Source organism: Citrus clementina, unplaced genomic scaffold (genome assembly GCF_000493195.1).
Source record: "Citrus clementina cultivar Clemenules unplaced genomic scaffold, Citrus_clementina_v1.0 scaffold_9, whole genome shotgun sequence".
Classification (NCBI taxonomy): Eukaryota; Viridiplantae; Streptophyta; class Magnoliopsida; order Sapindales; family Rutaceae; genus Citrus; species Citrus x clementina.
In genome coordinates, this window is record NW_006261964.1 from 12,047,509 (window position 1) to 12,075,231 (window position 27,723).

Below are 27,723 nucleotides of genomic sequence, written 5' to 3' on the forward strand. Positions count from 1 at the left end.
TCCAAGATTTCAATCATATCCCAAAAAATTCTCATTTACTTGTTGTAAAATGAATTTTCCGTTATTTAAGTAGAACTATAGATCTTGGCCTTTGGTATCCTAGAGGAACTCATATAGATTTAACATGCTATTCGGATGCGGATTTTGCCGGTTATAAAGTTGATAGGAAAGGCACTAGTGGAACTTGTCATATTATAGGTCACTCACTTGTTTCATGATTTAGTAAGAAACAAAATTCTGTTGCACTTTCAACTACTAAGGCTGAATATATAGCTACTGGAAGTTGTTGTGCACAAGCTCTTTGGATGAAACAAACACTTAGAGACTATGGCATTAACCTTGAACAAATTCCTATTAAGTGTGATAATACTAGTGTTATAGATCTTTCAAAGAATCTCATTCAACACTTTAGAACCAAGCATATAGAAATAAGACATCATTTCTTGAGAGATCATGCTAAAAAAGGAGATATTGCATTAGAGTTTATTTCTATGGAAAAACAACTTGCTGATATTTTTACCAAACCTTTTGGTGAAGAACAATTTTTAAAAATTCGGCATGAACTTGTGATTATGAAATTTTCGCATTAACATCTTTATTCATGTTATTGAGTTTATTAAAATTGATTGATTTATGATTTGATGATTTAATATCTATGGAATGCTTAATCATGATATACACGTGGAGTGTGTGTATTTTTTAATAGTTATGAATTAATTGTTGAAATATATATATATGCTCATGAATTATGCATTGAATTGGCACTTAAAACATTTTGGATCAATGAAATGATCATGAAATGTATTAATTATTGGCCAAATACTAAAATAAATATGCGAAATCATAAGTTGTAGAAAACGGATTGCCGTTATTTCAATAAACGGCTAACCGTTTTCGAGCAGAAAACTTGGCAAGCATTTTGGAAGCTGTCGGTTCACCGACATCACATTAACGGCTCGCCATTATCATGAGTTAAGTGCACAGTGACGCATCTTCTTCTCCAGTTTGTTTTTGCTCTTAACTCTCTCTCTCTCTCTCAAATCGCGACTGCAACTTCGTTTCTCTCTCAAATCCACTATTTTTCTTGCTCTTTTTCACCATATTAAAGCATTAAAAACAATTTTGTCCCCTTTAGAACCTTTTCAACCGATTAAAATCGGTTTTTACTTCAAAAATTAAAAAATCCCAAATTGAAAACCTAGAACCAGCCGCACTGATCTCGCCTAATTTGACCCAATTTTTTCCATTTTCTATCAAATTTCAACTTGTAATCACTCTCTCATCACTCAAACTTCCTTTCTACTGTTTTACCAAAATCATCAATTGCTTCACGACTGAGGTGTACCTGAACCAAGCAAGCAGCTCCATGCAATGTCAGTTCCTCTAGGCCTCTTTCTCAAGATTTTGACAGCTTGCATTTTCCAAATGGTAAATTGGCTCAATGATTTCATGAGAAATTCATGGGAAAAGCGATAACTACCTCTTTCTATATTGATATTGACGATTTCTCTGATATTACTATATGTGGTAGAACTTTGCCTCAAATGCTAAGATCATGAGATGAAGCTTTAGCCATTGAAGAACGAGTCTATGAAAATTTAGTTAGGGTGTTTTACTCTAATATGGAGATTTCGGTTAATCGAAAAGATAGGATTATAACACATATTAGAGGTGTGAGGATTGAGTTCGATATGTTTGAGCTTGATCGTATTCTTGGAATATCATGTGAGGGGTTAAACCTGTATACTTCTATAAAAGAGCTTCATTTTAGTCAGTTTACTCACTTTGAGGGTGTTAGGAATATCTGTAGACGTCGTAATCTCTCTGACGAGGTCTACTATTTGTCCTTTCGGTCTCAACTGTTGCCTTTCCAAGTCCGTATTCTTCATAGTATTCTCGAGCACATGATTACACCTAGGCAGGGACACATTGATGAAGTGACTAGATTAGATGTCGATTTACTTGACTCTCTCATTCAGGGAAGGCAAGTGCACCTTTCGTTTACTATTTTGCGTCATATGCTCTCTACCCCTGCTGTGTCTAACAGATCTCTTCCTTATGGTAGGATCATTACTAAGATTTTGAGGTATTTTCATGTACCTATTATTGAGCCTGTGTATGTCGAATCCCGCAACCTAGGAAGAGAGATTATTTCTGCGATTAGATACTTTAAGAAACGTGGAAAGTGGGTGAAGACTCAATCCTCCAAGAATGAAGACGCTTTGGTTGCTTTGGAGGATGATCACATGCTAAATGACGTTTATTCCGAGGATGAGTTACCCGACTTTCGCCTTGGAGCTAGACCATGTGTCCTTCGCCGAGTAGCAGCAGCAGCATCTACAGCAGCAGCCTCCTCTCAGGATGACGAGACAGCCGAGCCAGCCGAGCTAGTTGTGCCTCCTGCCGCATCGCCGTTACTGAGGATCACATTCAGCAACTTTTTGACAGAGTGGATGTCCTGTCCCAGCAGCAGCAGCAGCTTTAATATGACTTTATGACTTTTCGGCAACAGATATTAGATCAGCAAATGGAGTTATTTGCTGGACAACGCCGTATTCTTGGTCACCTTGGTTATGATCCTAACAGCTCCTCTTCACCGCCCCCATCTTAGTTTTCTACACCTTTGCATTTCGCACAAACATTACTCATCTCATGTAGTTGTCGTAGTACTATTTGGTTTTTTATTGTGCTTGTGATGCTTTTATGATATTTTTTTTTGGATATATGGACTTTGTTTATGATTGAGTTGATTTTGATGACATGTTTGGTTATTGCTTATGATTATGTTGATTTTGTTGGTATGGAGGTTGGTTGCTAAATTGGAGTTTATATGTGAGTATTTTAAATATTTTGTTTTTGAGAATATGTTCATTTTTAAGGGGAGATTCTGCTGAAATTTTTACGACATGGGTAATCTCTGAACTTCTCTTTCTAATCTTTTCGCGCTCATTTCTTTTTTATGATAAAAGGGGAGATAATTTATATATAATCTGTTGAAAATTTTTCTTTTTATTAAATTTCTTTTTATGAGGTTAAAAATTGATGGGCACATATTTAGGGGAGCAAAATTGCACAAGTATTTCTTGAAAAGTTTGTCATCATTAAAAATGGGAGATTGTTAACATAAATAATTCTTTATTATTGATTTTAATGATAACAAACTTGATTAAGATTGGTTAATCTTTTAAAAGCTCAAAATAGTTTTCATATATTTTTAAATCATCATTTTCACTTTTTAAATGCTTTTATATTCTATGAAAGCTTTTATAAAATTGGTTATTCTTATATTAATGGTTTCAATTGAAAAAGATTTGAGAATTTTGATAAAATAACAAGTATTGCCTAAAATCCTGAAAATGGACATATTTGACAAGTTTTATAAAATTTTGGGCCATAATATATTTTTATAAAGTTTTAGGGCTCTGTAGCAGTCAATGTAGAAAATGGCGATCCGACATCTCGATAACGGTGATCCGACATCGAACAGAATTGAAGAGTAGCCTCTGGATACTAACAGCAATCCGACATCTACAAAACGATGATCCGACAATTTGAAAATTCAGTCCAACGGTCATATTGACCAGTCAAACAGCGATCCGACATCTAGTTAACGGCGATCCGACAGTGAGCAAAAAGTCAATAATGGCTAGTTTTCAGCTTCAAGTATAAATAAGCTCAATCAAATTCAAATAATAACAATCCCAACAATTATTATTGAGCAAAGTCTTGAGCATACAATATTCATTGAGCCTTAAATTCTTGTATTCATCTCATTTACTCACACTTTGGATCTTCATTTGTAATCAAACACATTTTGTGAGAGAGATTTATTTTGTAATAATCTTTAAAATCAAATTGACTGATTGTAAGTGTTGGGATACACTTGGATTAAGAGATTGGGGATAATCTCTTGTTGTAAAGGTTTATTGATACATTCGAAGTCAAGTGCAAGCATTTAAAGCCTTGGAGGCTTGCTTAGTGGAATTCTCAAGCTCGGAAAGCTTGGAGGCGTGGTCGTAGGCGAGGTTGGCCGAACCACGTAAAATTCCCTGTGTTTGAATCTCTCCTCCCTTATCTTTTTATATTGTATTTGTTATTGCTATAAATTCATTTTAGATTTGCATTGAGTTTTGCTTTAGAATTAAATAATTTTTAGAATCCCAATTCACCCCCTCTTGGATTGCATAACTAAAATTTCACTAATTCCACGAGAAGATCAAATAAGGCTTGATGCAGAGATTTTGGATTGAGGAGGACCTGATTTATGCACAAGGTGGGCGAATGTATGTCTATGCGGGAGGGGACTGACGGAGGATTTTGTCACAATAGACACATGATCCTCAATGGGTCGGACATCCGAGGGTAGAAAGGATGATGGCGCTGCTGGAACGTTCATATTACTAGCCAAACATTTAAGATGATGTGCAGTTATACGTTGAAACTTGTCTAGTGTGCCAGCTAGACAAGACGGAGAAGAAGAAGTTGGCAGGGCTTCTATAGTTGTTACCAAATCTAGAGAAACCTTGGCAATTAATTTCTATGGATTTCATTTCGGAGATGGTTAAAGCGGAAGGGCAAAATCGATCCTTGTGGTAGTTGATCGATTTTTAAAATACGCAATATTTGTGTTTGCACCTCATGCTTGCCCAGCGGATAAGGCAGCATAACTGTTCTTTAAGCATATGGTGAAATATTTTGGTGTTTTAGAAGACATCATTAGTGATCGGGATGCTCAATTCACCAGCAGGTTTTGGACAGTGCTCTTCAATCTAATGGGGACAAATTTGAAGTTTTCTACTGTTAACTATCCCCAGGCGGATGGACAGACGGAGAGGATGAATGCACTGTTGGAAGAATATTTGCAGCACTATGTGATAGCAAATTAAAATAATTGGGTGGACTTGTTGGATGTGGCTCAATTTTGCTACAATATCTATCATTCTTCGGCGACGAGGATGAGCCCAGCGAAGCTGGTTATGGGGCAACAACCATTGATGCCTTACAAGGTGGCAAAACAGTATACAAGTTAGAAATGCCTTGCTAATTCACACGAGACAAGTAGGAAATGATCAAGGAGGCCCTTGATAGCTTGGCGAAGGCATCTAGCGAATAAAAAAGTATGTCGATGTTGGAAGGAGGCCATTGGAGTTCAATGTGGGTGACAAGGTGTTGCTTCAGTTAACGCCACTAATTTGAAAGAAAATCAGTAGCAAAACAGGACATCATGGACTGGTATCTAAATAAGAAGGGGCCATTTGAGGTGGTCAAGAGGGTGGGTCAGGTGGCATGTAGATTACGACTATCCGAGAGGTTGAAGATCCATTCTACATTTCATGTGGGTTTTCTTAAGCCTTTCAGTGAAGACTTGGCTGACAAGGGGAGCAACAGACCAAGCATGCTCCACTGGTAATTCAAAAACAATATGACAAGGAAGTGGAGAAAATTTTGAATCGTAGGACAATGGGGCAGAGTAAAAAGTATCGAAGAATAGAGTATCTGGTTCAACGGAAGGGCGACAACAAAACGAATGCTAGCTTGAAGAAAGAAACATCATTATAGCAGTTCGAAAATGAGGTTAAGACATACATGGACTCTATACTGACGAGGACATCGGGCTCTTCTCGTAGGGGAGGTTTGTCATCACCTTAGGCCGAGTGGGCCAGATGCCATGACTTGGCTTGTGGCCTTGTGCCAAGTCTTGGCAGTAACATGGGCGTGCTTATGGTGAGCACAAAAGCAAGGCAAGTCTAACGCGTGGGTTGGGGCATGGCAGTAAGCATGCGCTGTAGGACAAGTGCGAGGAGCGCAACAACAACACAACATCTTGCAATTACGTGAGGTGCAATGAGCACACGGACGTGAGATGCAATAGGTGCATGAGTGCAAGGAGCAGAGGGGCGCAAGCGCAAGGCACAGTGGCCCGCAAGCGGGCACGCGAGCGAGCGTGAGAGCACCGGGCCCAGCAGTGCTCGAGCGTGGCATAGGGGTACGCAAGCATGGGGCGCTCCAACGCGCAAGGCAGGAGTATAATTCCCTAAATATTTGTGGAAGTAGATTTTTGAGCTAGTCTAAATAGATTTTTGAGCTATAATATAAATGTATGTATTTAAATTTTAAATAGACTTCATCTTGTATGTATATATAGATTGTAAACAATTTAACAAAAGAAAAACTCACAATGGATAAATATCAACAAATTGTTGAGTCCACGAGTAAATTTGTCATCTCTATGCATATTATTGCTCAGTGTGGAGTAGATAAAAGATTTTCGAGAGCAAATAATTATCTTTTCATAATTCAATTACTATGTGAGTAGCCATCTATATATTGACTTAGGGTAGCAATTCTATTTTCTCATCATTTTGTACCTTAAACTTTTTATACAAGTCAAAGATATTTTACCAGATAAGTTAATTCGTACTATAGGTAATAACGAGTTAGGCATGCTGCAGGAATGTCAATACCCACATCCGTACCCTTAAAACAAAAGAAATCTCCTTCACCGACCCTTATCCATTATAGGCCTAAACGGATACGGGTCAGAGATTTCCCATAAAGAAATATAAATACTTATACATATCCCTTGTCCTCTATATCCCCATTTATTATTTTAATATCCTACACATTTTTTAAAAATTATAAATTTTAAACAATAGACGATAAATATCTTAATTTTAATATCTTATTTATTATTTACTTTGTTTGCTTTACAATAAAAATCAATTTTAACATTAAAAAAATAAAAATATGAAAAGTCAGTCAAGGTGTCTTATACCTGTACCTAACCTGTTCAATATAAAGGGTATAAATGGATACAAATTTTTTACCACTACTTAGTACCGGCAGGTCTGAAAAAACATCTAAAATAAGATTATACGAAACATTTTCTTTCAATAAAATTAAATTAGGCCCTATACCCGACCCAATGTAACGGCCCTTTTGAACCCAATACTCACGAGAATTGTTTGCACTCAATTTTATATTCTCAGTCATATTGCTATGGCATTGGTTTTGACTCATATCGGGCTTTGGGCAGTTTATGGGCACGATACCTACCTTCCCCAACATCACCCGTAAGAAGCGCACTTTTGTTATAAAACAAAATAAAAATGAAAAGTAAAATAGTGATGGTCGAAGTTTTATGGTATGTAAAGTGTTCGATCATTTTCCCAACTGAAATAATTAATTAAATTCATCTGGGTATTTCTATTTCAGCTTGATTGTGTGATTTTGAGAAGAATGGCGGTGTCGTATTCTCAGTGTGTTCAATCTCTGAAAGTTTCTTTGACTGGTAGTGATCGCTGCAGAGACAATGACATGAAGAGAAATTGTCTTGTGTTTGCCTCTTCTACGGAATCAAATTCTAATCCCGTCCTTCAATCAAAAGTAACTTTTGTAGCACTTACAATTATGCATTCTCATTTTCTTTTCGTTGATCAATTGCTTTATTTTTCTGTGTTGTGAAATCGAAAGCTAAAATTTGAATATATCTGATGATATCTCTTACCCTTCATATGATGATTGTTCGAGCTATATCGGATAGTTTTCAGATTAGAACCTTTTAAGATATCTCTGGCATCACTCGATGGCTTAGGGGAGTCTGTCAATGTGTTAAGGATGCACGCATACTGGCAGAAGTTTAAACTCAGAATCGTAGATGCCCACAGGAGTCACCGGTGCTCTAATGGATGGGCTTAATGTAGTTGAATGAGGAACTGAGGAGCCTTTACATAAGGCTGTCATTCACATACATAGGGTGGACAACCCCCTTGAACCCATAACCTTATGACAATGACTATAAGTCTCTCTTAGATATGTGCCCTTTGGTTGTTTTATAGCACGTGCACGTGCGTGTTCAACATTCTCTCTGTGTTTTAAGACTTTAGCATTACACTCCGGTAGTAAAGAGTCATTATACATATTAAAATATCACACAAGCTAGTTGTCACTCACAATTGTATGAGCCTACACATCCAAATTGCTCCTGCTGTCACTCATACTTGACCAATTCATCAAACTATAACACTTGTTGGCTCAACGATAAGTTGAAGGCTCCATAAGAACTTTGTGTATCTAGATCCCTCTTTGCCCTTACCCGATCCACTCAAATGTAAGCCAAACGCCTAAAGCCTATTTTGAGTGTTATTTGAAATAGAATTGTTGGGCAGGTTGTCATTCAGCTTGAATCCTCAATTTTTGCTTGGCTTTGCACTTTGGTGTTATTTTTTATGATGATATAAGAATAGGATTGGACCTTATGCAAGTTATCTTGAATCTCGTGAGTTCTATTTCAAGAGGCAGTTGTATTGCTCCACTTTATCAGTATCAAAACTTTATCAGTAGGGAAACAATAACTGTTTGCCGTCACCTGAATTCTTCTTCTCCGTGAATTTTTGTTGTTTCATCCTGTTTATTCTTTACTTGTACTCAGGTTTGAAAGCTTGCCTGTAAAATTGGAAACAGAATCTCTAACAGTCAAATTTTAGGTTGACAGGCTGCTAGACAGTGTAAAATGGGACAACAAAGGTTTGGCTGTGGCTATAGCTCAAAATGTCGACTCTGGAGCCATATTAATGCAAGGATTTGCAAACAGAGATGCTCTAGCTACAACCATTTCCTCTCGAAAGGCGACATTCTACAGTCGTTCAAGGTCAACATTGTGGACAAAGGGAGAGACTTCCCAGAATTTCATCAATGTTCAGGACATCTTTCTTGATTGTGATCGTGACTCTGTAAGATTTTTAAATGTAGTTGAAATCTTAAGCTTTTAGTGTGCTCCCAATGGATTTCACCTAATTATGAACTCGAATTTCATTTAATTATGAACTCTTCCTCAGATTATATACCTTGGAAAACCCGATGGGCCTACCTGCCACACAGGGTCAGAAACTTGCTACTACACATCTGTCCTTGATGCCCTGAAAGATCAGCCGGTTGGTAGCTTCATATCTTTAGCACACACTGCTGTACTATTTGGTATTCCTGAAGGTGAATTTGATTCCTCTGACAGGTTCAAGGAAATAATTTGGCAATGACAACGTTGTACTCGTTAGAGTCCACAATTTCCCAGAGAAAAGCAGCATCGGAAAATGGGAAACCTTCTTGGACTAAACGATTATTACTCGATAGCAAATTGCTGTGCTCAAAAATTCGGTACAATAATTAAAATATCCTATTGACATGGTCAATAATTGATTTTGAGTGCTTCATAGTTCATAACTTACTATTCTCTGAGCAGAATAGGAGAGATAGAAACAATAGAGGAACTTTTACATTTAAAACAAATCCACTGCTCCATCCTTTTCTTTTAAATATGTAGTATAAAAAATTTTCTTCTATTTTGAAGAATTAAATTCAGATGCTGAATATAGAACATCTTAAGTTTGGATCCTTATAAGTATGATATTTACTTGCAGTGAAGAAGCAGATGAATTATGCCGAACACTGGAGGAGAATGAGGATAATTCACGTACTGCCTCTGAAATGGCAGATGTGCTGTATCATGCCATGGTTTTGCTCGCGCTCAAAGATGTAAAAGCAGAAGAAGTACTGGAAGTTCTCCGAAAGAGGTTTTCACAGTCAGGTATTGAAGAAAAGAGAAGTCGTGTTTCAGAAAACTAGGCATGGACTTGTATCTTGTAAATTGGGAAATAAGATGAGAATTAATATATTTTCATGTGTTCCCAGCAAATTATGCTACATCAGATCCTTTTCACCAGTTGAGTTACTGTAGCTTAGTGCATTCATTCAGCCTCTTTGCATTGCTTTCTATTTTTATCTATGTTTTACAGAGACCGTATGTCTGATAACTTGGAGCAGTGTGAGCTTCTTTTAATACTTAATTTATGCCACCATATTTATCACATAGGATCTGTGAGTTGCAATAATTTACTTCCCGGACTTGGAAGTTCCTTTATTATCAAGTTTTAGGTCCTATTTAATCGAATTATATATCTACATTTTTTTTTCTTTTTTTGATAAAGAAAGTATCATGTTCATTCATTTAACAAAGAGAAAAGATTAACTATTTCTGCTTATATAGGGTCCTGCCATACATCAGTTCTATTGTTCATTAAAGCAAATTTGGCTAAAGCGTGAGCATGGACATTACACAATCTTGGGATGTGTTGAAATCTGAGATTCTGAAACAGCTTGCTCTGGTTTTGGAATTTGGAGCTTACCCAAAAAATTTCAGTTCTCCTTTTCTTGTTGTTGACCAAAACACCAACTTCTTGACAGTCAATCTCCACTATCAGATGTGTGACACAGCGTCTTCCTTGCTGCATCAACATTGACCTTGAAGGCATTTCTTGGTGGGGGATTTTCTCTCTCTTTGGGGTTTTCTCTGAAAACTGAAAAGATGAGAGTGAGCATGGAGTTGTCATGACTCGGTGAATCATTCCCAAGTGGGTGTTTACACTTTGTTTTCTAGTTTTTTTTCTAGTACGAGAATCTAATTTCTTGTTCAGTTCTTTACTTTGGGTGGCAACTTATAGCTACCAACTCATTGTTCTCATTGAGCCGTCTGGTGTGGGAGATGCTAAAAAGCAAGATTTTCAGTCGTGCATCATTTTGGGTCTATAACACAAAGTACCCATAATGTGTACGAAAAAGGAGACGGTAACATCTCTGTGAGAGTCAATCGACAAAGTAAACGAGATTGAAACTGATTCATCAGGGGAATGCATTAGGAAAATTTTGTTCTTAAAGCTGACACAAGAAGACATAGATAAACTAGAGTTGTGCATTAGACAGATGGTTGCTTTGGTGCCTTGTGTGATAATCCTTTCATGACTTCCAACATAATACTTCTAACATGTAGAAAGAGCAATCCACAAGATTTTAGCATCCCGTCAAGAAAACTGATCACAACATTTTCTGACCATTATTATGGCAAAGCTCATCAATCATGAAATTGTCTAGAGATTATCAAAATTTGTTCTTAAAGCTGACACAACATACATTATTTGGGTGGCAGTTCGAAACTTGGATATAACAGGGTTGTGTGATGTTTAAGGCTTCGATGCTTGTATATTAACATCTCAACAACTAATCTAATGAAGAATATGCAAAACCTAAGGACCAAAATATTCGGTAACATATCCAACACCCCCATTCTGCAGACATACATTTTCACGTCTGCATAGAACAGAAGCTATTAGTTGGTGTCAATCCTAACTAATCAAAAAGACTATGGCAAACAGGCTTTTGGCAATTGAAGCAAAAGACTGTACAAGGTAGTAATGACACGTTCTTCCTAGTCACTAACAAAATTGCAGTCTTTCAAAATAATTCATCCAATGATGCTGAAAGCCTTCATTCAAAAACTGCCGTCTCTCATCTCGGAATATAATTCTGAGAATGCCAACTTAACTTTGTGTCGACTGGTTTGGCAGGACTAAATTGCAAAGATTTGCCTTCAACTTTAAGAACCCCTGCACCAGCATGAACCTGATAGGCGACATAGAACAATCAAATTAGAGAAAAGCTTGTAGATCCAAAGAAAATATTTATTTTTTTTCATATAAAAGTGATTGTACGCAAAAGAAATGTAACATCCTTACAGATGTTATCCCCCTTATCTGAACTTCAACTTTGTTAGCATATTTGTCAAAACAAGTTGTAATTCTACTTGAGAATGAATAAATAAATGACATAGAAGATGCAGGAAAAGAGGCAACACAAAGTACTGGCAGCCCATCAGTAATCAATGGCTATATCACGGAGATGCCTCATAGCCAGAAACATTACCTTTTTCATTTTCCTTGTAAGGGAAAGAATCATGAACGCAGAAATAAATAAATTTAATCTTGAGATAATCTTCAAAGGCTCATCCTCGTGGAATTATAATGGAGTGAATCAAGACTGATATGTAGTTAACAGAGACAAAATCCAAGTTAGGGATTAGCACTGATAACGGCAACTAATAAATCATATCACAATTAGTAGAGTTTTTATGTTACCTGCAATTCTCTGGGACTGTCCAAGAAAACATTGCTGATTTTTTCAAAGTTAGAGGTAAAGATAAAAAATATTTCCAATCCTGAAGCATGATTCTGAGGTCGATAAGCTTGCTATTCAAACCATAGCAGCAATTAGCATGCATTGTACAAACTACATTAAAATCTTCGCTAGGTTCACAGAGCCCACCAAAGTAAGCGGTGTCCAAGAATTTTATCTTCAGTCCAATATCCATGATTGAAGGATCAAACTTTATAATGTTAAGAACATCCTGATCATGATATCCAGGATAAGTTTCACGTGAAGCGTACCAGAATCTGTAAAACTCTATTGATCGGTTATTGGACTTTACATGATTGAACCCTCCATTGGGTCTGTTCTGTACATCATCAGGGCTACCTAGAAAGTGATCGCATGCAACCTGGAAATCTGCATCTGGATAAAACCGTGGAAATGGATCCCTAAACCACATAATATCAGCGTCCTGGAGGAGGAAAAAATGAAAAAATTATTGAATATGATGTAAGTGTTTATTAAATTTGGTTAAGATATGTAACAAGACATACGTTCTTTTGAAGAACCACTATGTTCTAGTGCGTAAAGCTTATTGAGAACCGTAGCAAGTAGTAAAATGGCCCATGATCTCAATATACTGGAGGACGGTCCATAGTATTATCCAAAAGAACATATGTGCTCAACAGAAGAAAAGCAATTTGGGACTAAAGTTTCCTTTTGGTTGGAACTCTAAAAGTCAAAAGGATTTGTCCATATCATTATAAAACTAACAACTATCCTTGTGATAAATTTCATTGAAAGCCCCAATAACAGAGCGTAGTCATCAATCAGCTTGATGTTCTACAACATTTTAACAAAAGGGTTCAATCATTATTACTACTTTTTCCCCCCTAAATTTGTGCCCTTATTATTCGACTTTTTCTTTTCTTTTCTTTTCTTTTCTTGTTATGTCAACCAAACACCATATCTCTATAATGAAAAGATCAAAGTGCACCTGGAACAGCTGCATTTATGTTTGAGCTGGACAAAGTTCACGCACATGGACAACAGTTATAGATTTGCAATAACTTTGAAACAGAAAAGCTTTCATGCAATCACATAACAGTTCTTAAGGAATCTAAAAATCATCTCTATAGTAGGTGCGCATAGGTGTTATGGCACAAACTCACAAGACACACTTATACTTAAAGCTTAATGGCTTTGGTTATCAGATTCAATAATGAGAGGTCAAGAAATTTCAAGTTAGTTAAAATACAATAGAAAAGCAAATTGACTGGACTTTAGCTAATTTCATGGATATTAATATTCCGATGAACAAAAATCTTTTAACTGTTAAAATATGTCAATAGAGAGAGCTAACATCACTACCAATTACCAGCTTCAGAAGAACCAAAAATCCCTTTTATCAATGAAAAGAGAAAAAAAGGCCATCTGCTGTTTTAGTATTAATATTTGAGGTAATGCAAACCAAGACTATGTCCTGATTACTAGTTAACAAGTGGCTAAAATCTCTTATCTACGCCTCACACTACCTCAATGACAACTAAACCCTGAAAATTTTTGTCGATGGGTTTTCTCATGCAGTGTTGCTCAAATGTCAATTGACTGTCCCTAAGAGCATTGGTGTTGCGTTCAACTATCTATTTGATGATAGGTTGCTGCTAAAAGAATCAAATAATCACCATCTTAAAGAAAACGAACTCTATACTTCAAACATAAAATGAGGCGAATATTACTGTGAAAATAAAATTGTAACCCATCTCAAGAACTGTACGCAGGAAATCAATTCTTTTCCACATCATCTTCAAATACTGGGGGGTCATAAAGTAAGCCTCTTGATGAAAATCAACTCCGTCGGTAATGAGAGCAAAGCAATGTCTGTGCAAAGTTAAACATCGCTCAAAAGCCTTTTGATCCAAGGCAATTCATGACCAAATAGTTTAAAAGCTTTCGGGTACCATCTCCAATCCTAAAGCTTTCAAGGAAAAGGTCGATAACTGAATCAGGAGCTGCCCATGCTTCATTCAAAGTTGTTAATATAACAGTCCGGTCTTGCATTGCAGCATTGTTCAAAACCGTTTCAAGCCTATTTTCCTCACTAACCTACAACAAATGAAAATGATATAACAAATTACACTGGGTTGGCTATGAATGAGCTTCACTCCTGCAATCACAAGATAAGGGGTAGGCAAAACCCAAATAAATTTTTTAAACCCCAACTTGTAAGATTCGAACTTGGATGACGAGCTAAATAAAATTGATTCAAAACCGCTCAGTCAAGCAATGGGCAGATCAGTAAACTAAACTAAAACTAAACAAACGAATAAGAAAAACCCAGTTGGGAAAGAAAGTGAAAGAACCTGAAGAGAGTCGTTGTCGAGAGCAGAGGAAGGGAAAATGGACGGAAACGAGGAGAAAGAATTGGAGAGTGGAAGGAAGCGGAGGGTATCAGCAACACCGTACACAAGTATACACGTTAACAAAATTGAGGCGACCGAGAAAAGTGCGCGCGGGCGAGCAGCGGACTCAGTGAGCACCTGATGCATCATATTCGCAAATCCAAAGCTATCTCTTCCTCTTCCTGCCGCTGCTGCTGTGACTGCTCTCTGCCTTCGACTCATCTACATTGAAGAATTACTCGCTCCAATTGAATTTCTTACATCTCTCTGTCGGTTTCCATCTTTCCTTCTCGTATTGCATCTATTCACTTCTCTCTTTTAAACTCCTTACTCAACTCGTGGGGCCCACCTTCTAGCCTAACTCAATCTTTCGGTCAACGTTTCAAAAAATAATAAGTAAGGCCCATGAACTAATCAAGGGCTTTGATTCACTATCATTTTAATTAGGGAAATTATCAGTCATATATTTTTAAATGACAACAATATCAAACATCCTATAATATTTTTTAAGTGTATCACTCGTATACCATAAGTTGACAAAACACTTCTGCCGTCCACCAATCCGTTAACTGCCGTTTGCGAGCGCTGACATCATAAGGGTAATCTAGTCCTTTTAAAAAAACGACATGTCATTCCATTTACTTAGTAAAAAACGACATGTCATATGATATATTTTGATAAAAATGACATGTCATCCCATTTATCGGATAATTATTAATAATTGCTAAAAAACGCTACTTTACAACCGAATCTACTCCTCCAAAATTTAACCTAAATTATTGAAGATCTACTCCTTCAAGCTCAAACTTGAATTTTTTATGGTATAATATATATAATTGTAAATAATATGTTGTTAATAATTTTTTATGGTATAAGATGAATATTTTTTATGGATAATTGTTAATAATGTGTACCATTAATAATTCATATTTTTTTAATAAAAAAATGTATTGTTAATAACAAAATAAAAAAAAATTGTGTATTGAAAATGTACATTAATTTTCAAGATAAATTTATTTTTTTACCTCATTTTGAGTTTAAAGGGTAAAATAGTCATTTTACTCAAATTCTGTTAAGTTCTTAATGGTAGTAAAAGGAAAGGTGGACGCCATAACTCTTTTGTCAACTTAGGGTATACGAGTGATATAAGCGAAAAGTGTTATAACACGTTTGATACTGGTGTCATTTAAGGGTATATGGCTGATAATTTTCCTTTTAATTATTACTAAAATGAAAATGAGGTTTCTAAAAATAATACTTCTATTTTACTATTTAATTAGTAATATATTAAAATTTATATTTTTAATTTTTTAACTTATCTCTAATTTTAATATAGTTGACACAACTTAAAAGTAAATTTTAACTCCCAAGTATAAGAGTGTCTTGTTGTATTATAACTCGGTGAGTCCGAGGTCGATCCACAGAGAAAAGATTTAATTAGTTTATTTTATTTTATCTAAAAATTGAAATTAAAACTTGAATATAAACAACTTAATTTAAATGAAACTATGGAATTGAACTAGTTAGGGTTATGGATCCACTCTTAGAAATAAATAAAACTTAATAAATTCTTTTTGCCAATTTGTTTTAGATTTATTACCCAAAAGATTAATTATACAAATTATTATTATTTTCCCTTTAATTTTATGATGGATTAAGTATTTATTGTGCCAAAATTTAATTTGTCTACAATAAGTCAAAATACCATTTCACCATGCCTTATATTAAGATCTTAAGAATTTATTGTGCCAAATTCATTTGTTTGTCTACAATAAATCAAATTTTCAAAATATAAAACATGTATAAAATTAAATAGAAAATAATTTAATTTATAAAATTAAACATAGAATTTGATTAAATCATATTTATTTCTTAAGAGTTTCACCTTTCCCTAACTAATATTATTTAGTTAAGCATAATTAAAATAAAAAGAAGTAGTAAAATTGAATTACTTATAATTAAAAGAAATAAAAACAACTAAAATTGGAAATAAAACTAATTTTATTAATGAAAATAATTATACAAAATATTAAAAACACACCTAGAAATCAAGATTACAAGGAGATGGAGAGAATTTGAGAAGAAGAGAGTTGTAGAGAGATGATTAAAACATAAAAATGAGGCTCTATTTATAGAAAAATAAATTCATAATCCAGTGCTTTGCGGTCCATTATAGGCTTCATGCATGTGCTCCTCACAACCCTTAGATCAAGATCCAATGGCTGGTCAAAGTTCAAAAGTAAACATCACACATGGCATCATTTGACTCGTCCGATTTACCCAAAGAACGGTTGAGATTTGGCGGGTTAATGGGTGGATCGGGTCGACCCAAATACAAAGATTCGGATCCTCCAACTTGCTTCACCAACCATTGCCACGTGGCACAATCATGGCCATTGAATCATGAACGGTTGAGATTTAGTCAAGATTGCCAATTATCCCATGCACTCATATCTATTGTAAGCTCATTTCATCATCCAATCAGTGCTCGGTCAACAGGAAAAGTCAACTTTTTTTACACAAGCCCAATTTTAAGCCGATCTTGACTGATCTTAAGGTTTTCGGACCTCCGGAATCCAAATTTGACCTCCGTTTATCTGTTTGGAGCCTCGAAGTACGTGAAATTAATAATTTTCCTAATAAACACATAAAAATACACAAAATTAAATATATTTAAAACATAATTAATAATTCATAATATATTACATAAACACAAATATAAATTATAACATAAGCATAAAATAACATATTATCGCTTGATAATTAAACAATTTTTAATACTAATCACACCCCCCAACCAGCTTATTGCTAGCCCTCTAGCAATTAAAGCGTTATATTAAGATTTATAAAATTCACATGCAAGTTAATAGTTCATCTATTCTCTAAATTACCAAATAAATAAACTCTCTCAAATTCCTTTACCACATTGATGTTCACTCATTATCCAGAATATCATCAAACCTTCTTTTGTGCTCAAGTAATTAACACAATACTTATGGGGCTTCATTAAAAGAAAAACAACATTTTCATTCTAAAATTCATTAGAAATTATATCTTTAGGCAATAAATTATTCACACATTTTTTTTTTATATTACATTTCTAACCCGTGTAGCGAGTTTTAGGTCAATGACTCCCAGACCAGTTGGCCTTAAGGCACTAGGTGTTGAAGCACCCCTACGGACTTAATTACTCGGGTTTCTAATAAACAAACAATATATCTATTACCCATGTAGCGAGCTTTATGCTAGTGACTCCCAGACCAGTTGACCTTAGGGCACTAGGTGTTGAAACACCCCTACGGACTTAATTACTCGGGTTTCTAGATATAACAAAATTAAAAACATTTTTTCTTCTTCTTCTTTTTTTTGATTTTTTTTTTTTGGTTTTTTTTTGGTTTTTTTGTTTTTTTGTTTTTGGAAATATACACTTTCTACTACCTTAGATACTATTCCTAATAAATCAAAAGAACTAAATGCTGTAAAACTTTAACTTACAACCCACTAGTATGTGTCATAGTGTGTGTGTGAAGAATGATTCAATAATACCTGTTAAATGAGTAAACAATTAAATAACTTAATAACCAAGTGGAGAGTTCACAAATTTGAGTAATTCAAAGAAAAGGGAACAAAAACAACTTACTATGAATCTCAAAATCAAAATATAATACAACAAGACTATTAGGATGCGTCTCAAAAGTCGTGACTCTTTACACGGCCATCCTAGACAAAAAACAAATTTTTTTTTTTGGTTTTTTTTTAACAAAGAAAAGAAAAGAGAAAAGAGAAAAACAACACACATATTTAAAACATACGTCAATTATCCCTACCCCACAACCTAATCTAAACATTATCTTAACATTTTATAATTTTACAGATATGCAAAAAAATAAAAATAAAAATAAATAAAAATAAAAGAGAATAATAAAAGAAGAAGAAGAAGAGATCTCACCTGAACTTGATGTAGAAGCTTAAAAGCAAATAACAAAGATGAAGAAAAAGTCAATTTTTTTTTTTAACAACACCCTTAAGATTAAGAAGATGCGTTTCTAGAGAGACTATATTCTCTATATCCTGCCATCTTCGACTCAAATTTGTCCTAAGTTAGTCTTTACAGAAAAAAAAAATTTTTTTTTGTTTTTTTTTTTTTGTAAGCACATAACCAGGACTAAGACATTCCACAGTTATCAACTATTCCCTCCCCCCAACCTGAAAAAGACATTGTCCTCAATGTTTTAAAAGGAAAGAGAAAGAGTGTAGAAGACATCACATGAACACTACAACAGAAAATATTTACAAACGGAGAGTTAAATCTAAATCGCACTTCTTATTACTGCTACTGTTACCGTTACCGTCATTAGTCGACCAATTCAGTGCAACAGTCTGTGGATCTGGCTCTGGTGTATAAGCTTGCAAAAGATCAAGTAACTCATTATCAGTAGAAGCAGAGATAAAGAGTTTTTTTACAGAATGTGGAACAAAATGATTCTTTATTGCATGGTTAATAAAAGTTAGCAAGCCGTCATAAAAATTATTAACATTTAACAAACCGATGGGTTTTTAATGAATGTTCAAGTGGGCCCAAGATGCAAATGTAATTAGTGCCTCAAAAGTTGCAAGATCTCCTGGCAAGAAAATAAAAGCATCAGCATGATTCATCATTTCAGATATTCTCTCTTGCATACTTGATACCACTAATTCTTCTCCAATTGGTGGGCCAGACATGCACACTAGCGGTTTCATGGGTTTTGGGATAATGCCGAGTACTTGGCTTCCTCTGGTAAAAACAGCTTCTGAGACAAGTCTTGATAACCCTCGTTCACCTCCTCCATATACAAGATGCAGTTTCCTCTCTGCTATGACACGACCAAGATCTACAGCTGCCTGAACGAACTCTTTGTACTTTCCATAGTGAAACCCAGAAAGCACACAAATGTTTTTGAATTGTTTACTCGAAGATGATGCCATTGGACTAATTTTTCAAAAACAAGTTGTGAGTGTTTGAAAAATGAGCTCATATTTAAAGATCTTGGTAACATAAATAATGAGAAACAGCTGTAAATGGGTTGGCAATATTTGTCAAATGACGAGTAAAGCTCGTGGCTCAATAATTCAAAAATAAACAGTAAAAAGAAAGTAATGATTAGAAAAAGCAAACAGTAAAAGAAAACCAAATATTTATTAAATACAAAATCACATCGCTAAATGCAATAATGCAAATGATAAAATAACAGTAAAGTAAAATAACAGTGAAGTGAAAGGATATTTACTGGTAGTTGTGATTGTGGCTCACATCTTCCTCTGGTTTTACGTCCAGTAACGGCTTGAACGCCCTCTATGGGTCGAGGATCGGCTTCCCATCTAGTTTTCTTATAAACTGGCAAACAGGGTCTTTTTGAGTCAGATTCCCAAGACTTAACTGTGCACTTTGTTTTTGGAATAGTATCCACAAATTGTAAATCTCACGTTGCACAATTCCGCTTCGATGCGTCTCAAGAGATCGTAAGATATCATCCAACGATTCTTTACTCATGCCATCTTTAACGAATTTAATTTTATCTTCACGAGTATCAGAAACCATTCCTAAAGATTTACAATCTGGTCGTTTGCAACCAAGTCTCACACAGTTATGACATTTTGAGCCAAGTCGTTTAGCTCTCCTTTTCTTAGCAAACGTACTTTTACCAAAACCAGGCATGTAAGAAACAAATTGACCAGAAAACTCACCTGCTAATCGGACCTTTGCTTCAATTAACCAACGAATGTAAGAAGGAATGCCATTGATCATTAACAAACGCAGTCGTTCACAACGAGCTTTGCAAATTTTCCTGAGGGCATTCTGAGGGAGAGAGGGAAAATGCTTATGGAGTTTATGTTGTATTTCTTCCATGTATGATTTTGGGGTTTCAGTTATTGTGGGAAACTGAAGATACCGACTTAAGAAGTCCCGGAGTACCGTTATCCGCCATTTATACGGGAAAATAAATCAAAACACACCAAAATCAAATCTGCAAAATCAAATCAAGCGTGAAAGCGAGCAAAAAGAAGCACACAATATAAAAGGAAAATGAACTTACATTCGTCCTCTCATTGAGTTAACCTCAAGCTCCATTTGAAATTTATATATGCCACTCTCTACTGTTCTGAGTTGTCCCTCTAGATCCTCAACATAGGACACGAATTCTGGTGGTTGCAGATCCCAAAGTGGATGTGATTTACAGCTTTGTATCAGGCCTCTTAAGTGAAATTTTATACGCCGAAATCTTTTAAGATGTGCGAACAGGTATTTTCTCATTGAGGTGCTCATGATGTAAAATGAAAATTGATGAGAGAATGTACAACTGTCAAACAAACACGCTTACACAAGAAAAACAATGTTAAAAAAAAACTATGTACAGTGCATTAATCTAAGGAAAAAAAAAGTCAAACAATGAAACGGTAAAATAATAGTAAAACAAAAAAAAATCATTAAAAACTTAATCAAGAACTGGTGGGTCATCCAAATTAATTTCGGTGTCCTCGTCACGTGGGTGATGTTCCAGATATGGTTTTAATCTTTGACCATTAACTTTAAATGTGACACCATTATTTGGATTCTCAATTTCTATGGCCCCATATGAATATACATTTTTTACAACAAATAGGCCACTCCATTTTGACTTTAACTTTCCTGGAAATAAATGAAAACGAGAATTATAAAGCAACACTTTTTGACCAATCTCAAATGTTTTTCGAAAAATTCTTTTATCATGAAATGCTTTTGTTCTTGCCTTAATAATTCTTGAATTTTCATATGCATCATTCCTTAATTCCTCAAGTTCATTCAATTGCAATTTTCGCACATTACCAGCATCAACCAAATTTGAATTAAAAGCTTTAATAGCCCAAAGTGATTTATGTTCAAGTTCAACAGGTAAATGACAAGGTTTACCATAAATTAACCGATAGGGTGACATTCCTAATGATGTTTTAAATGCAGTGCGGTAAGCCCAAAGTGCATCATTAAGTCTAAGAGACCAATCTTTTCGGTTTGGGTTAACCGTTTTTTCCAAAATTTGTTTTATCTCCCTATTTGCTAATTCAACTTGACCATTTGTTTGAGGATGATAAGGGGTAGCAATTTTATGTGTAATTCCATATTTCTTCATTAAAGACTCAAATGACTTATTACAAAAATGCTTACCTCCATCACTCATAATGGCTCGAGGGATTCCAAATCGACTTAAAATGTTTTCTCTTAAAAATTTAATCACAGTTTTACTGTCATTATTTCGACAAGAAATTGCTTCAATCCATTTTGAGACATAATCAACTGCAACTAATATATACACAAATCCAAAAGATGATGGAAATGGACCCATGAAATCAATTCCCCAACAGTCAAATTTTTCAATTTCAAGTATGGGATTTAAGGGCATCATGTTTCTTTTTGTAATTGATCCCAATTTTTGACATTTTTCACAACTTTTGCAAAATTCATATGTGTCTTTAAACATGGTAGGCCAATAAAATCCACACTGTAAAATTTTAGCAGTAGTTTTTCTTGAAGAAAAGTGACCACCACATGCTTCAGAATGACAAAAATTAATGACACTACTTACCTCATTATCAGGAATACATCGCCGAAAAATTTGATCTGGGCAATATTTGAACAAATAAGGATCATCCCAATAAAATTTCTTTACTTCAACAAAAAATTTCTTCTTCTCTTGAGCATTCCATTGCAAAGGCATTTTACCTGTAACAAGAAAATTAACAATATTAGCATACCATGGCATTGAAGTAACAGAAAATAAAAATTCATCAGGGAAAGAATCATTTATGGGTGTTATATCATTGCAGAATTCGGATGTGAGTCTTGATAGATGATCAGCAACAACATTTTCAGCACCCTTTTTATCTTTGATGGTAAGGTCAAATTCTTGTAGTAACAAAATCCAACGAATTAGTCTCGGTTTGGCATCCTGTTTACTCATCAAATATCTCACAGCAGCATGGTCAGTAAACACAACAGATTTAGAGCCAAGCAAATATGAACGGAATTTGTTTAATGCAAATACCACAGCAAGTAATTCTTTTTCAGTTGTAGAATAATTCATTTGAGCACTATCCAAAGTCTTGCTTGCATAATAAATCACAAAAGGCTTATCATCCCTTCTTTGTCCTAAAACAGCACCAACAGCAAAATCACTTGCATCACACATTAATTCAAATGGCAAAGACCAATCAGGAGATTGCATAATAGGTGCAGATGTTAAAAGATAAATTATTTTTTCAAAAGATTTTTGGCAATCATCATTCCATTCAAACGGTGCATCTTTTAATAAGAGGTTACAAAGTGGTTTAGATATGGCACTAAAGTTTTTTATAAACCTCCTATAAAATCCTGCATCTCCTAAAAAGGATCGCACATCTCTAACTGTTTTTGGTTGTGGCAATTTAGATATGACTTCGATTTTTGCTTTGTCAACTTCAATTCCTTTAATAGAAACAACATGACCCAAAACAATTCCAGAAGTAACCATGTAGTGACATTTTTCCCAATTCAACACGAGTTCTTTTTCAACACATCTTTTTAAAACTTTCTCCAAATTATCAAGGCAATCATCAAAAGAATTCCCAAACACAGTCAAATCATCCATAAAGACCTCTAAACAATGTTCAACCATATCACAAAAAATGCTTAACATACATCTTTGAAATGTTGCAGGAGCATTACAAAGCCCGAATGACATTCTTTTAAATGCAAATGTTCCAAAAGGACATGTGAATGTGGTCTTTTCTTGGTCCTCAAGTGCTATAGGAATTTGATAATAACCTGAATATCCATCTAAAAAACAGTAGTAGGGATGTCCTGCTACTCTTTCTAAGATTTGGTCAAGGAATGGTAATGGAAAATGATCTTTTCTAGTGGCTTCATTTAATTTTCTATAATCAATGCACATGCGCCAACTAGATGTAATTCGTGTTGGAATTAATTCACCTTTTTCATTTTTAACAACAGTGATTCCAGATTTTTTAGGCACTACTTGTGTAGGACTTACCCACTTACTATCAGAAATAGGGTAGATAATTCCCACATCAAGTAATTTAAGGACTTCTGTTTTGACTACCTCTTTCATGTGTGGGTTTAATCTTCTTTGAGGTTGTTGACATATTTTATCATTTTCTTCCAAATTAATTCTATGTGTGCAGATTAAGGGATTAATGCCTTTAATGTCATTTAAAGTCCATCCTATTGCATTTTTATGCTTTTTAAGAACAGTTAGTAACTTACCTTCTTGGTCGCTTGTTAAAGTAGAAGAAATCACAACAGGATAAGTTTGTTCTTCTCCAAGAAAAGCATATTTCAATCCTTCAGGCAAAGGTTTCAATTCCATTTTAGGTGCTTCTTGTTGTTCTGTCTTTTCAATACTTCCAAGCTCCTCAAATTTTGGCTCGTCATCATAATTTTGCGAAGTCTGCATAGAATCAAGTAACAAATTTATATTAGAAATATCAAGTTCAAGTTGCTTATTTGACTCAATTGAATTAACTAAACAAACATTAGAAAGTTCAGAAAAATCCCCTTTTTGAATATTTTCCTCGATACAAGATTCAAACAATTCCTTTTGTTCATCAGTATCATCTTCATTCTCATTTTCTTCATTAGGTTGCCTGTAGGGGTGGGCATTTTACCCGACCCGACCCGATAAATTTCGGGTTCGGGTCGGATCGGGTCGGGATCGAAACCCGATCGGTTTGAAATTTACAAACCCGATCAGGTTGTGATCGGTTCGGGTCAAACCCGACCCGATCCGAATACCCGATCGGGTTCTTAAAAAAAAAAAAAAACGTACTGACCCGAATTGACCTGATTTCAACCGACCCGAACTGACCCGAATTGACCCGAACTGACCCGAATTGACCCGAACTGACCCAAATTGACCCGAACTCAATTCTACCCATTTTAAATCCAACCCGATCCAACCCGAACATAACCCGAATTAATGACCCGACCCGAACCGACCCGAACATAGTTCGGGTCGGGTCATTAATTCGGGTTATGTTCGGATTGTTCCTTGTCTAACCCGAACAACCCAAAACCCGATCGGGTTGACCCGAACCCGACCCGAACCCGATTTTGCCCACCCCTAGTTGCCTGCACATGTTGAAAACATTCAATTCCAAAGTCATATTCTCAAAGGATAAATTCATTAAATCATTCCTACAATTAATCAAAGCATTAGCAGTTGCTAAAAATGGTCGACCTAAAATTACAGGAATTGGTTTGTAATTATTCACAACAGGTTCAGTTTCCAAGACAATAAAATCCACAGGATAAATAAATTTATCAACTTGTACTAAAACATCTTCCACTATTCCTTTTGGTACTTTAACTGATCTATCGGCAAGCAAAAGTGTAGTTGAAGTTGATTTTAACTCACCAAGATTAAGTTGAAGATAAACTGAATATGGAAGCAAATTAACACTAGCACCAAGATCTAGTAAAGCATGCTCAATTCTGTGGTTACCAATAATACAAGAAATGGTAGGACAACCAGGATCTTTATATTTCAACTTATTATTAGTAGACAGAATTGTACTTACCTGTTCGGCCATGAAAGCACTCTTTCTTACCTTCAATTTCCTCTTAACAGTGCACAAGTCCTTTAAAAATTTGGCATATGAAGGAACCTGCTTGATTGCATCTAATAGAGGAATGTTAACTTTCACTTGCTTAAAGATTTCATAAATTTCAGAAGAGTGGTTTGATTTCTTTGGTTTATTCAATGCATGCGGAAATGGTGGTTCAGGTGGAACACTAGTTATTTCTTCACTAGGTGTAAGTTCATTTAATCCTTCCTTACCCTTTGAATTTTCATAATTTTCATAAGGTTCAGGCATAGGTCTATCAACAACCTTACCACTACGAAGAGTTATAACTGACTTGACTTGGTCTGTGGGTGGATTTTGTTGAATTTTAGGATTTGGTTGTGGTTGGGCTGGAAATTTTCCTTTTTCTTGAATGGTGAGTGCAGAAGCAATTTTAGCAAGAGTATCTTTCAAATCAGAAAAAGTTTGTGCATTTTGATTGTTAATAACATCTTGCTTTCTGATGAATGAATGCATTGTGTCCTCCAGATTTTTCCAAGGTGGTGGAACATATGGTGCATAAGGCTGAGGATTTTGAAAATTTTGTGGAGGTGGTGCTTGTGAAGATTGTGTATTATTATTATTCCTCCAACTGAAATTCGGATGATTTTTCCAACCAGGATTATAAGTCTGTGAATATGGGTTTGGTTTATTGAAAGTGTTAATGACATTAGCTTGATCATTTAGACATTCTTTAAGTGCAGGCAAAGTGGGACACTCTTGAGTGAAATGATCATTCGAATTACATATGTTACATGCAATTTCTTGAACAGATTTTACTTGATCACTCTTTTTATGCTCCAAAGCTTCAACTTTCCTAACTAGGGATGCAAATTTTGCTTGTAAATCATGATCTTCCCTAAGGTTATGGATTCCTCCACTAGATGGAGATGATTGTTGCTTATTTGTCAATTCAAAAGTTCCAACAGTATCCCAATGTTGTGCATTTTCAGCTAATTGGTCAAGGTAATCTAGTGCATCTTCAGGATTTTTATCCCTAAATTCACCATTACACATCATTTCAACAACCTGTCTACTTTGGGGTATTAAGCCTTCGTAGAAATAAGTGACCAATCGCCAAGTTTCAAAACCATGATGTGGGCATATGTTAAGCAACTCTTTAAACCTATCCCAACATTGGTATAATGTTTCTCCATTTTTTTCAGTGAAAGAAGTGATTTGCCTTTTAAAAGAATTTGTTCTATGAGGTGGAAAGAATTTTTTCAAAAACTGTTCTTACATGTTATTCCAAGTTCTTACTGATCCAGATCTAAGGTTTTGTAGCCAAGTTTTAGCTTTATCTTTTAATGAAAAAGGAAAAAGCTTTAATTTAATTATGTTCATGCTACAATTTTGGTCCGTGTATGTATTACAAACTTCCTCAAAATCTCTTAGATGCAAGTACGGATTCTCATATTCTAAACCATGAAATGTTGGTAAAAGTTGGATAATACCTGGTTTAAAATTGAATCGAGATGCTTCTGGAGGAAATACTATACACGACGGTGCTCCGGTTCTGGTTGGATTCATGTAGTCTCTCAGAGTCCTTGGTTGATTCTGATCATGCCCATGTTGAGATTGGTTGTCTCCCTGATCAATTTGAGGATTAAGTTCGCCCAAAACGTTTTCACCTTCATTCTCATTCATGATTGGTGGTGGAGATTGAGATCTACGAATTAACCTGCCACTTGAAGATCGAGACCAATGTCTCATGCAAGGGTTATGTTATAAAGATAATATTTACACAAATTGATAACAAAATAAAATAAAAATAAATAAATAAGCAAATAATATAAGTATACAAAAGAAAATTAAATAACAAAAATGGTGGTTGAACCCACCAATTAAAAAAATAAAAAATGCAAAATTAAATAAATACTGAAAATTAAATAACTGAAAATAAAAGTTAAGGGTTAGTAGTTGGTTTGGTGGTTAAACCCACCAATAAAGCAAAAAAAAAATAAATAAATACGAAATTAAATAAATGCAGAAAATTAAATAACTGAAATTAAATAAAAGTTAAGAGTTAGTAATTAGAGTTAGTAGTTAAAGTTAGTTTGGTCCAAAATAAGTCCAAATATGTCCAAATATGTCCAAAGTATGTCCAAATATGTCCAAGTCTTGATTATGTTGAGGAATTTCGTCTAGGGATTCTATTGCAAATTATTTTTAATTTTATGATCAAATTGTAATTTTTAGAAGTTTAGAATTAGCAATTTGGGATGAAAGTGAAACAGTTGAAAGATATCGGGGTCTGAACGTAATTACCAGAAGATTGGGCTGGAAACGGAAATTGTTGGGGTGAAACTAGAATTATGAAAGATATGGGGATAAAAGAGAATTTAAGAAAAGAAAAAGGCGGTAAACGAAATTTTACATATAAGAGAAAAATAAAAAACGGAAAAACAAACCAAATAAAAAAATTTTTCCCCGGCAACGGCGCCAAAAACTTGACACAACTTAAAAGTAAATTTTAACTCCCAAGTATAAGAGTGTCTTGTTGTATTATAACTCGGTGAGTCCGAGGTCGATCCACAGAGAAAAGATTTAATTAGTTTATTTTATTTTATCTAAAAATTGAAATTAAAACTTGAATATAAACAACTTAATTTAAATGAAACTATGGAATTGAACTAGTTAGGGTTATGGATCCACTCTTAGAAATAAATAAAACTTAATAAATTCTTTTTGCCAATTTGTTTTAGATTTATTACCC

General features: G+C 34.9%; 2 protein-coding genes, 1 non-coding gene and 1 pseudogene across 4 annotated transcripts; 2 read left to right on the top strand and 2 right to left on the bottom strand.

The window, feature by feature from the left end:
• The first annotated feature begins 7,026 nt into the window (after positions 1 to 7,026).
• LOC18032897 (histidine biosynthesis bifunctional protein hisIE, chloroplastic) lies at positions 7,027 to 10,677 on the top strand. Of its 2 annotated transcripts, XM_024178751.1 has the most exons (7): positions 7,027 to 7,073; positions 7,216 to 7,386; positions 8,487 to 8,732; positions 8,838 to 8,933; positions 9,011 to 9,153; positions 9,417 to 9,583; positions 10,043 to 10,677. In XM_024178751.1, the coding sequence occupies exons 2-7, from the start codon at positions 7,240 to 7,242 to the stop codon at positions 10,096 to 10,098; spliced, it is 855 nt and encodes a 284-aa protein (XP_024034519.1). In that variant the 5' UTR covers positions 7,027 to 7,073; positions 7,216 to 7,239; the 3' UTR covers positions 10,099 to 10,677. The 2 variants fall into 2 exon arrangements, with proteins under 2 accessions (XP_024034519.1, XP_006420706.1); XM_006420643.2 differs by lacking the exon at positions 10,043 to 10,677 and having other exon boundaries at positions 9,417 to 9,865.
• A 329-nt stretch (positions 10,678 to 11,006) lies between these two features.
• LOC18032549 lies at positions 11,007 to 14,659 on the bottom strand (annotated as a pseudogene).
• Positions 14,660 to 19,707: 5,048 nt separating this feature from the next.
• Positions 19,708 to 26,654, bottom strand: LOC112099218. Its single transcript, XM_024186364.1, has 7 exons — positions 26,462 to 26,654; positions 25,223 to 26,059; positions 24,959 to 25,063; positions 21,976 to 23,541; positions 20,942 to 21,471; positions 20,100 to 20,211; positions 19,708 to 19,955 (listed from the first exon to the last, which is right to left on the bottom strand). The coding sequence occupies exons 1-7, from the start codon at positions 26,652 to 26,654 to the stop codon at positions 19,708 to 19,710; spliced, it is 3,591 nt and encodes a 1,196-aa protein (XP_024042132.1).
• LOC112095492 lies at positions 26,095 to 26,203 on the top strand. Its single transcript, XR_002903866.1, has one exon. It is a non-coding gene; the product is annotated as a small nucleolar RNA R71 (small nucleolar RNA).
• Positions 26,655 to 27,723: the final 1,069 nt, after the last annotated feature.